Source organism: Notolepis coatsorum, assembly GCF_963971535.1.
Source record: "Notolepis coatsorum genome assembly, chromosome: 10".
Taxonomy (NCBI): domain Eukaryota; kingdom Metazoa; phylum Chordata; class Actinopteri; order Aulopiformes; family Paralepididae; genus Notolepis; species Notolepis coatsorum.
In genome coordinates, this window is record NC_140174.1 from 111,241,289 (window position 1) to 111,254,007 (window position 12,719).

The 12,719-nt window shown below is 43.3% G+C and overlaps 1 protein-coding gene across 1 annotated transcript in view; it reads left to right on the plus strand.

Moving 5' to 3' along the window:
- Positions 1 to 7,138: 7,138 nt before the first annotated feature.
- Positions 7,139 to 12,719, plus strand: part of znf366 (zinc finger protein 366) — a gene marked incomplete at both ends in the record, with an annotated part of 55,918 nt that continues 50,337 nt past the window's right edge. The window contains 3 exons of the mRNA XM_084323151.1: positions 7,139 to 7,160; positions 8,584 to 8,828; positions 9,027 to 9,898. Coding sequence (XP_084179277.1) covers positions 7,139 to 7,160; positions 8,584 to 8,828; positions 9,027 to 9,898 — 1,139 coding nt within the window. The remainder of the gene's footprint in view (positions 7,161 to 8,583; positions 8,829 to 9,026; positions 9,899 to 12,719) is intronic.

Consider the following 12,719-nt stretch of genomic DNA (forward strand, 5'->3'; position numbering starts at 1 on the left):
GTGTTTATCTGTTAACCTCATTGCCAATCAACCCTCATGTGTCTCGTTTGTCAATTAGTCTGTGTATATATGTCTAGTCTGCCCTGTCTTTCCTTGTGGGTTAATTATTCTTGTTAGTGGTTGTTACATGGTCGTTGTCAGATGCTATTCGTTCCTTGTATTACTAAGTGTTCCCCGTGTTAGTTTTCCTGCCTTGTTACGTTTTCTACTCTTCCAGCATTACTGAGAGGTTTTTTTTTGTGGTTTTTTAGTTCGTTTTTGGTTATAGTGTTATTGTTTATGTTTTTTTTTTTTTTTTTTTTTTTTTTTAATAAGTATTTTTATTGCACATTACTTTAGTTACATTCCATAATGATGCACACATGCAATCTTATTTTTTTTTCTTGTTCAAAAACTATTGTACAGCGGCATATAACAAAAGATTAAAAATAAAAATAAACATTCTTTCTTTCCTTCCTTTGGCGGATCCATACATACATATGAACAGGATAGTTAAATAAGTTAGATTCTTGCTGGTAAATAAAAAAGAGACAAAAAAATAAATAAAAAATCAGAGCATTAGAAAAAGTCCAAAAGCCAAGACACAACAGAGAATATACCTTCAGACATTACTGTATTATGTGTAACATTTTGAACTTATATATCATCTTCATCCTCCCTCAGACCCTTTAAGTAGTCCAACACTGGTCCCCATGTCGTATCAAACACCTTTCTCCGTCCTGTATTTTTAAATCTAAGCCTCTCTAAGTAGAGGGTCTCACCCAGCTCTCTCATCCACATTTCAAATGAGGGTGCTGCATCAGACTTCCAGAGTCTCAAAATGAGCTTTTTAGCCAACACAGCACCTAGATATATCAGCCATTTTTCATTGTCAGAGTATCTAGTAACATCGTCGCTATAGCCCAAAATGGCCACTAAGGGGCAGGGTTCCCACTGTTTATTAAAAGCTTTTGAATAAAAGTCAAATATATCAGACCAGAACGTGTGTAAGTTGGGACAAGACCAGAGTTGATGTGTAAGGGTACCATCTTGATTTTTACATTTGTTACACAGTGCTGATACGCTAGGATACATCTTATTCACTTTCACCTTTGAGTAGTGCAACCTGTGTATCACTTTAAATTGAATCAAGTTGATTCTAACATTTACAGAGCATCGGTGAATATTTGTAAGACACATTTCCCAGAATTCCTCATTGAGGGGTATCCCCAGTTCTGACTCCCACTCAGTCCTATATCTTTCTGTGCTAACTATTACCTGATTGAAAAGTGTCTGGTATATTTTTGACACCGCCCCTTTACTACCTGGTCTAACATTAATTATAGTTTCCAGTGCTTGATGCTGAGGAATGTCTGACCATGTATCATGTCACATGAGACTACAGACCGGTGGCACTCACCTCTGTGGTCATGAAATGTTTCGAGAGGCTGGTCAAGGACCACATTTGTGCCTCCCTCCCCAGTGATATGGACCCTATGCAATTTGCATACAGGACAAACAGGTCCACTGACGACGCGGTCTCCCAGGTACTGCACAGCACTCTCTCCCACCTTGACCGTCAGAAGGGGGGCTATGTGAGACTGTTGTTCATTGACTACAGCTCAGCGTTCAACACCATAGTCCCCACCAGACTGGTGGACAAGCTGATCGAGCTGGGTCTGAGCTCCGCCCTGAGCGCCTGGGTACTGGACTTTCTGAGTGAAAGACCCCAGGCGGTCAGGGTGGGGGGTCAGACCTCCAACACCATCACCCTGAGCATCGGGTCCCCCCAGGGCTGTGTTCTAAGCCCCCTGCTGTACTCACTCTACACACACACGATTGTGTGGCCAAGTTCAGCTCCAACTCCATAGTGAAGTTCGCAGACGACACGGTGGTGGTGGGGCTGATCTCGGACAACGACGAGAAGGCCTACCGGGAGAAGGTTGAGGTACTGGAACGCTGGTGCCAGGACAACAGCCTGCTCCTGAACATTGGTAAAACCAAGGAGCTGATCGTGGATTATAGGAGAGGACAGCAGGAGACACACACACCGCTGATGATTAACAGGGCTACCGTGGACAGGGTGAGCAGCTTTAAGTACCTGGGGGTCCACATCTCAGAGGATCTGACATGGTCAACACACATACAGTAGACACAGTAGTAAAGAAAGCGAAGCAGCGCCTCTACCACCTGAGACAGTTAAGGAAGTTCAGAGTATCGGGGAAGATACTCCAGTCCTTCTACTCAGGAGCTGTAGAGAGCATCTTGACCGGAAACATCACTGCCTGGTATGGAAACAGCACGGCACAGGACAAGAATGCCCTACAGAGAGTGGTGCGCTCAGCCGAGCGTACCACGGGTATTGCGCTACCTCCCCTGCAGGCTCTATACAACAAGAGGTGCAAATCCAGAGCCTGCAGGATAATGAAAGACCCCCACCACCCCAATAACAGCCTGTTCCAGCTGCTGAGGTCAGGCAGACGCCTGCGAACCCCAGCCACTAGGACGGAGAGGCTTAGGCTCAGCTTCTTCCCCCAGGCCATCAGAGCCTTGAACAATGAACATTGAGTGCCACAGAACACTGAACTACTGAACACAGAACACTGAACTATCCACACACAAGCACACATGAGCACACACACGACACGCACGCTGTGCACGCTCACACACTAGCAGCCACTTTAACACTTTAACAAGAGCGGGCACACACTCATGCCGCACACACGCACACTTATGGCCAAGAGGAAAGGCCACTTTAAACTAGTATAACAACAGGAACAGTGTATTGCACTACTAAAGCTACCTAGCATGTCCTATATGCTCTGTAAATAACTATGTACAGATACCGAGATGTCACACCATGTTACCTGTTACCTGTTTATTGCACAATGTTGTTTTTTATTGGATTCTATTATATGTTGTACCACTGTATTGCACATCGTCGCGGGCAAGACCACCCGCATTTCATTGTATACTTGTATGCCGTGACAAATAAAACTCTTGACTTGACTTGAGTCCTTACGAAGTTCCGTATCTGTAGATAGCGGAAAAAATGCGTTGACGGTAAATCATGTTTGACCCTTAGTTGCTCGAATGATAGAAACTGGCCCCCTTGGTACAAGTCCTTCAAGCACCCTATACCCTTCACCTTCCACTGTGCAAACCCTTGATCCATAGTGGATGGCTTAAAGGCATGGTTATTACCGATTGGAGTGTCTGTATACATATTTGGAGCTTTCAAGTATGTTTTAATCTGTTTCCATACCTTCAAGGAGCTATGTACTATAAAAGTCCCTTCATATAGTGATTTGTTTATCTTGACAGGGCTATTCAAAAGGGCTAGGAGAGAGGTTCCCTGACAAGCTGCTTGCTCCATTGAGAGCCATGTAGGAGTAACCTCCTCCATGCCCTCCGTAAGGTTAGCACTTCTCCAGAAAGCCATATTGTTTAAATGTGCAGACCAGTAGTAACATCTAAAGTCTGGAAGACCAAAGCCACCAAATTTTTTGTTTTACATAAATGTGTTTTGCTAATACGTGCAGTTTTCTTCTGCCAAATAAAGGGGATTATAATCGAGTCTAACTTTTTGAAATACCACTGTGGTATGAATACTGGAATTGACTGAAAGATGTATGTAAATCTCGGAAGAACCACCATTTTAATAGCGTTTACTCTCCCAACCAGTGACAGTGGGAGGGTCTTCCAAAAATCTATATTCTGTTTCAACTGATTTATTTTTCATTTCCAATTCTCTTCAAGTAAAAGTTCAGGTTTTTTAGTAACGGGCACTCCTAGGTAAGTAAATCTATCTTTGGTAATCTTAAAAGGGACAGAGTTCAATGAGGAGCTATCCTTATTTAATTGTACTGGCATTAATTCACTTTTATCCCAATTAATTTGAAAACCTGAAAGAGAGCCAAAATAATTAAACAATTCCATAATTGGAGGAAGGGACTCCTGTGGGTTAGATACGTATAACAAAATGTCGTCTGCATACATTGATAAATGATGCTTTTGCCCTTTAATGGAGACAGGTGATATTCTAGGATGTTGTTGAATTTTTGTAGCTAGTGTTTCTATGACTAAATCGAAAAGATAAGGAGAGCATGGATCTCCTTGCCTTGTCCCACGGTATAGTGGAAACTGAGAAGAAATATCCTGGTTAGTAACTACACTGGCTGTGGGATGAGCATACAAAATCCGTATCCAGTCAATAAATACCTTCCCGAAACCAAATGCCTCTAGGGTCTCATACATATATGGCCACTCGACCTGATCGAAGGCCTTCTGAGCATCCACTGAAATCACAACTGTCTCTGTATTGTGTTTTGTATAAAGTATATTGAATAAACGTCTTAAGTTGTAATAGATATGTCTATTAGGAATAAAGCCTGTTTGATCCGGGTGCACTATCTTCTGAATGTGAGCTTTTAGCCGCTTGGCCAGAATCTTGCTAAGCAGCTTCGTTTCAATTGGAATCAGTGACACAGGTCTGTAGGATGATGGTTCTAACTCATTTCTGCCCTTTTTTTAAATGAATGAAATATTTGCATTATACAGTGTTTGAGGTAGTCTACCATCCGATGCGGCATGTTTAAACATACGAAGCAGCAGCGGAGATAGTTCCTTCGAGTAGTGCTTGTAGAATTCTACAGTAAAGCCATCAGGGCCAGGTGCTTTATTGTTAGGGAATTCTGTAGTTGCCTCTACTATTTCTCCTATGGAGATGTCCCTTTCCAATGCAGCTTCTGCCTCGCCATCAAGCGGAGGTAGGTTTAATTCAGAGAGAAATGCCTTAATAGCATCAATGTCATGGTTGCCATTTGATGTATACACTTTTGAATAGAACTCCATAAAACGTGCATTCATCTCTTTAGGGTCTGTAAGAACAGTGCCTGTGTCTGATTTTATTTTTTGTATTGCACGGGATGCTTGCGCCTGTCTTAATTGACGTGCCAGCAGTTTCTGAGGTTTGTCACCTATTTCAAATTGTATCTGTTTTATCATATTCAATTGCTTATTGACCTGTGCAGATAAAATAGTATTGTACTCATCTCTTTGAGAGACTATAGAATTCAGGATGTCGGGATCCGCAGAAACCCTGTACAGGTGTTCTAGTTGAGACACAGAATCATCCAACTCCACTAGTCTTTTTGACATTTGTTTTCTCCTACCTGCCACGTATGATATGATGCTACCTCTAATCACTGCCTTGATAGCTTCCCACAGTGTTGAGTCATCCACATCCCCTGTATCATTTATAGGTTGAAAAATGTGTGGCTATAATGTCAGGTAGCCTAGCTGACATGTATTTTAAGAAACTCTTCTCTTTTAAAATTGTGTTGTCAAATCTCCAGGTGCGTTCATTTCTATGTCTAGTGAACCTAATATCCAGTGACATGGGAGCATGATCACTTATCAGGATAGTATGGTATTGTGTGGACACAACACTGGATATCAGTTTAGAGTCTATCAGCATGAAATCAATCCTGGAATAGGATTTATGTACTGGAGAGAAAAAAGAGTAGTCTCTGTTGGTAGGGTTGCGTAGCCTCCATATGTCAACCAGATTTAGATTGTGCATGGCACTTTTTAACACCTCACTGGCTTTGCTGTTCACGGATACCTTTGATGACTTTTTATCCAACACAGGGTCAATTATACAATTGAAGTCGCCACCCAATATAATATTTGTATTACCGACGTCAGGAATTCTATTCAGAACTGTCTCAAAAAAATGTGGATCATCAAAATTTGGACCATACACGTTTATCAATGTTACAGGAACACAACTAAGTGTCCCTGATACAATTACAAATCTACCATTTGGATCCGCGATTGTGCACACATGATCAAATGACACACCCCTCTTGATAATAATAGCGACCCCTCTGGCCCTGGCCCCGAAGTTTGATTGAAATATTTGTGATCCCCATCCCATGCGTAACTTGTTCCTGGCTATATTCTTAATATGTGTCTCTTGAAGATATATAACATCAGCTTTCAGGCTTTTTAAATGAGCCATTACCTTACCTCTTTTAACTGGGTGATTTAGACCTCTTACATTCCAGCTTACAATCCTTGTACTATCCCCATTGTTATTTACTGACATGACATATTATCCATGATCATGTGACAAAGCAAAAATCGCCCAAAGTGTTGTATACATTCCGCTGTTAGAAAGAAAATAAAATAAAATGCACTGCCGCAAACTAATATGAAAAACACTACGCTGTCCTCTGGGGCCCTCTTTACCTCCCTCCAGTCCCCTCTGCGAACACAACACCTCTAAATCTAAATACCTTAAGAGCTAGTAAACATACCATGATAGTCTGTGTATGCAATCGTCTCCACCTGTCCAACAAAAACAAATGAGAAGTAGGTAGGATGGGCGCAATGAGCCGCTGTAACTCGTGAGTGATCACATTGAAGCGGTCGTCTGTACCGTCGGGTTGGATTAACGCGGCACTTTGTTGTCGTCTAGGAACTTCTCCGCATCCTTCGGGTCGTTGAACGTGCGCTTGTCTGTGCCGACCGATACCACGAACGTCGCTGGGTGTCGGAATCCGCATCTCACCTCCGCAGTCTTGCACCTGGTTCTGATATTGTCGAATCGCTTCCGTAGCTTCAGCACTGCCGGTCCCAGGTCCAGGAAAATGTAGATACGCGTTCCCTCATGTTGTAAGGGGAACTTTTGTGTTGCAAGCCTCAGAATGCGCTCCTTCACTGAATCATGGTGGATCCGTGCTATAATTTGGCGTGGAGTGCCATCTGTTGCCGTCTTCATATTTACCCGATATTAACAGGCTTGTTGTTGAAGTTCTCATCTCCCAGCAATGTTGTTATAAGTTTTGCAATAAAGTCTGTAGGATTGCCCTTTTCCGTGCCCTCTTTTACACCTATGATCCGAATGTTTTGTCGTCTGTAGCGCGAGACAAGGTCGTCCACTCTCTCACCGAGCGCCTTGGCCGCCTCCTCCCACACGGCGCATTTGCCTTCCAGAGTCTTGATTCGGCTTTCATGTTCATTCAGGCCATCCTCGTTTGAGGCTACCCTTTCCTCAATATTATCCAGTGTCTGTTTCAGACCAGCAAGTGATGCATCCAACTTTTCAAACCTTGAATCGACATTTTGATTCAGTCGATTAATAGCGACCATTATGTCCGTCGTGGTCGGCGGTGGTGCTTCGTTCTGCGCTGTAGTTTCAGCTTGGTCTTCATCCGAATCCGACAGGGTGCTGCTGCTATCGTTAGCTTCTCTGCTAGCGTTCAACTTCTCAGTTGCAAGCTTTTGTTTAGCCTTTCTGTCTTTCTTCTGTCTCGGCATAGCTCAGTTGCGCATCTACAACTTATATTGTCAATTTTCTTTTTACTTCTACCATTGAATTGCCTTCTTAAATTGTACACTTTTGTAGGAGTTTAGTGGAGCCTCTCTCACACACGACTATCCCATCTCACGCCCACGTCCGGTTCCGAGCGCCGTTCCTTCCGGTCATGGTGCCTTAGTTGCTTAACACATTGACGACCAGCGTGTTGCGCCGATTTATAGGCCAGAGGACTGAGCGTTGTCAACAAACCGTACTTTCTAACAGCTATATACTTTATAGTATTGCTATCTGTCCATTCTCATTGTCACTTGAGTGCATAAACCGTGCTTTCATAATGGCTTAAAGAAAATAAAAATCCATCGGTTGGTTGTCATTTTATAGCGCCGTGAATATAAGGTTTATCGCAGTTTTCGCCTAGTCTTTTTTCTGGGGAGCTAGATAATAGGCTAAAGGCTAGTCACGTTATATCAAACGCCATTTCTGCTGTATATATACGAATGAAATAAAACAAACTGCGTAGCATCCGGACTATTACAGAGCATCTATGGATGAAATGGGGGCGGCGGGCGACGCCGATTACTATTATTGATTAGCAATACAGTGTGCGTTCAATCAGCCATTTTCACTGATCGTTCACGTTGCGTTTTAAAATAATGTCCAATCCAGCAGTAATTTGGGGGAATAGTATCCTACCGTCACCCCATGTGATCGCCGGCAGCATTTCGTCAGTAGTCATCGGAATCTGGTAGATCGATATGTCCATTGGTTGATCATAAATCCCATTATTCCAGGCTGAAATCTGCGTTCGGTAACGGGATCAAAGATGGAGGGTGTTCGTTTGGGGCCGAGGCTCATATGAAACGCCCACAGACAGTAAAACATTTTTTTTTCAATCGCCCTCAATGATACTGCAGTGGAGCGATGGCGCCCCTAAGCGGATCTGGCCGGTATTGCATGTTTCGAAAATCAAATATGCGGGTAGGTCCTGCAAGTCGATCGCGGACGTTAATAGCGTTATTAATATGGAATAAAACAATAACAACTTGCCACGAGTTAACTCGTGGCTCTGGTCCACAACGCATGGCACCGAAACACGAGTTAACTCGTGGCTGGTCCCTATAGTGTTAAGTAAAGCTCTCTGTTTGAATCAGTACCCGCCGTGTCCTGCCTGCTTCCTCCTTGTCCTGTCTGCGATTGGGTCCGATCACCACCAATCCTTAACAAAATGTAATGTAAATGTACTAACTCTTGTACTATGTGTTGTCTTTGTCCCTCAGTTGTCTCCAGAGAGAGGATGGAGGAGGACATGCGGACAGGTTTGTCCCCAGCGAGGACCCCTCCGCCTCGACACAGCTTCTACCTGAGCTCGCCTCCCCTCTATGCCAAGCTCCCCACGCTCTCCCCCCACTGGTATCCCCGCGTATCCCCCGTCGGAGACGCCTATGGAGGCGCGTTTGCCCACTTCTGTCCCCCCGTGTGCCCCGAGGACGAGCGTTACGTCCAGAGGGAGGGAGAGCGCTACGTCCAGAGGGAGGGAGAGCGCTATGTCCAGAGGGAGGGAGAGCGCTACGTCCAGAGGGAGGGAGAGCGCTACGTCCAGAGGGAGGGAGAGCGCTACGTCCAGAGGGAGGGAGAGCGCTACGTCCAGAGGGAGGGAGAGCGCTACGTCCAGAGGGAGGGAGAGCGCTACGTCCAGAGGGAGGGAGAGCGCTACGTCCAGAGGGAGGGAGAGCGCTACGTCCAGAGGGAGGGCTCCCAGAAACGCAAAAGAACTCCTTTCAAAGTGGACGCGCGAGACGGCAAGTCCCCCAGGGACGACGAGGACGGCGGCAGGACTCCCAGGACCGTAGATCTCTCCCACCTGCCTTTCTCCCTGCCCGCCCGGCCCACCTCCTCCCCCCCGTCGCCCATCCCTGGGATGATTGACCTGAGCCGCTTCCAGCCGCACCTCCTCCCCCCTGGGCGCGACCCGCCGGGTCTCCGCCTCCCCGCGCAGGTGAAACAGGAGCCGCTCAGCGCCCCCCTCGTCTGCTGGCCCCCGTCTCCTCTCCTCCTCCTCCGCCACCCTCCCCCTCCGCCGCCACCTCTGTACTTCGGCCCTCTCCGCCCCGGCGGCTTCCTCCCGTACCCCTTCTTCCTGCCCGGGCCGGTCGTGGCGCGCCTCTCGCCTGGCGGCTTCTACCCCAGGGAGGCCCTCGTAGCCGGCAGACGGGCCGCAGTCCCCGACGGGGGTGCGGTGTCCCGGGGAGGAGGCGGCGGCGGCAGCGAGAAGCTGGGACTCGCCGGCCACATCGACGACAGCTACTACGTGGACGTGGGCGGCGAGCAGAAGCGGTGGAAGTGTCGCCTGTGCGAGAAGTCGTACACGTCCAAGTACAACCTGGTGACGCACGTCCTGGGACACAGCGGCATCAAGCCACACGGCTGCCACCTGTGCGGGAAACTGTTCAAGCAGCTCAGTCACCTGCACACCCACCTGCTCACCCACCAGGGCACCCGGCCGCACAAGTGCCTGGTCTGCCACAAGGCCTTCACCCAGACCAGCCACCTGAAGAGGCACATGATGCAGCACAGCGACGTCAAGCCCTACAGGTAACATTACATTATATTAAATTATATTAGATTACATTATATTATATCATATTATGTTACATTACATTAGATTACATTTGATTCGATTCAAATGTATTGTCATCATACAGCACAAGTACAGTACAGCAAAAAGTGGTTTGACATAGATAGTGCAAATGTAACAGTAAAGTGCAACAGTAATATACAATGTACAGGAGATTAAACTGGGTATAGAATATATTAATTAGTACTACTGAGTAATAGTTATAATCAGATGTATGTACAGAGTTGTAGTATTAATATGTACAGTGATACAGGTATAAAGACACTATGGTAGTAAGTCATACTGGCCAGCAGCATAACTAGTAAGAGTAGGTAAGGGATATGTACAGGTATAGATATAGTATCTACAGATATGTAACAAGTGTTATATGCTGGATGTACTGGATACAGTATATACGGTAAGAATATATATATATATATATATATATATATATATATATATATATATATATATATATGGTATATACAGAATTATTGTACATGCTATCATGCAGAGTTATATGGGTTATATGCAGGTGTATAAGTAGCTATATAGAAGGATTATATGCAGGTATATTCAGACAGATATGGATATACGTATATATATATATATGCTGTAAATATAAATATATAAATGTATATATACGGTATATACGTATATATATATATATATATATATGCTGTAAATATAAATATATAAATGTATATATACGGTATATACAGCACTATTGCACATGCTATCATACAGAGTTACGATGCAATGGAATGGTCCTCGGAAGTTAGAATTCCAAGTAGGAAACTCATGGCCTTTCAACTCCCACTTTTCCGAAATGCAGTTATCTGACCACATACACTATAAACTGTGGACAACACAGTTTCAATCTTTAGAAGACATCTGAAGCTCGATTCTCATCAATACCAGTGTGGTAGCCTTATTCAACACTGTTTCTCATATAAGCATAATGTGCTCAGAAACACACAAACACCTTTACATATTTATGTTTTCTCCCTTAGATAAACTACTTCACATAGGTATGGTTTCTCGCTCAGATAAACTACTTTACATATATATCGTTTCTCCCTTAGATAAACTACTTTACATATGGTTTCTCCATTAGATAAACTACTTTACACATCTATGGTTTCTCCCTTAGATAAACGACTTTACATACTTTACATATGTATGGTTTCTCCCTTAGATAAACTAGTTTACACATCTATGGTTTCTCCCTCAGATAAACTACTTTACATATGGTTTCTCCCTCAGATAAACTACTTTACATATCTATGGTTTCTCCCTCAGATTATCATGTTTCCGAGCTGAATGTTGGAATACACTGGGGTCATAATTCCCATTTCCCAACTGGGAGCTTCCGACCTCTGGCTTTCAATGGAAAATATGTAAATAAACTACTAACTGTGAACCAGAGGAAAGAAGCTACATGATGTATGTTATCTTATAGTCACAAGTAATATATTTAAGTATTGTATTGAAAATGTAACATGTGTACGTATTAGAAATAAGAACATATATTAGTTATTAAAGAAATACAATTTGTACTTTATGTCTTAACCATAACTGTTAAGTGAATGTTAAAACTAACCTTAACCCTAACTTTATGTCTTAACCATAACCGTTAAGTGAATGTTAAAACTAACCTTAACCCTAACTTATAGCACTAACTATAATCATAGTGAGATAGTGGTGAGAGCACTAACTATAATCACAGTTAGATAGTGGTGAGAGCACTAACTATAATCACAGTTAGATAGTGGTGAGAGCACTAACTATAATCATAGTTAGATAGTGGTGATAACACTATAATCATAGTTAGATAGTGGTGAGAGCACTAACTATAATGACAGTTAGATAGTGGTGAGAGCACTAACTATAATCACAGTTAGATAGTGGTGAGAGCACTAACAATCACAGTTAGATAGAGGTGAGAGCACTAACTATAATCATAGTTAGATAGTGGTGAGAGCACTGACTATAATCACAGTTAGATAGTGGTGAGAGCACTAACTATAATCACAGTTAGATAGAGGTGAGAGCACTAACTATAATCACAGTTAGATAGTGGTGAGAGCACTAACTATAATCACAGTTAGATAGTGGTGAGAGCACTAACTATAATCATAGTTAGATAGTGGTGAGAGCACTAACTATAATCACAGTTAGATAGTGGTGAGAGCACTAACTATAATCACAGTTAGATAGTGGTGAGAGCACTAACTATAATCACAGTTAGATAGTGGTGAGAGCACTAACTATAATCACAGTTAGATAGTGGTGAGAGCACTAACTATAATCACAGTTAGATAGTGGTGAGAGCACTAACTATAATCACAGTTAGATAGTAGTGAGAACACTAACTATAATCATAGTTAGATAGTAGTGAGAACACTAACTATAATCATAGTTAGATAGTAGTGAGAACACTAACTATAATCACAGTTAGATAGTGGTGAGAGCACTAACTATAATCACAGTTAGATAGTGGTGAGAGCACTAACAATCACAGTTAGATAGAGGTGAGAGCACTAACTATAATCATAGTTAGATAGTGGTGAGAGCACTGACTATAATCACAGTTAGATAGTGGTGAGAGCACTAACTATAATCACAGTTAGATAGTGGTGAGAGCACTAACTATAATCACAGTTAGATAGTGGTGAGAGCACTAACTATAATCACAGTTAGATAGTGGTGAGAGCACTAACTATAATCACAGTTAGATAGTGGTGAGAACACTAACTATAATCACAGTTAGATAGTGGTGAGAGCACTAACTATAAT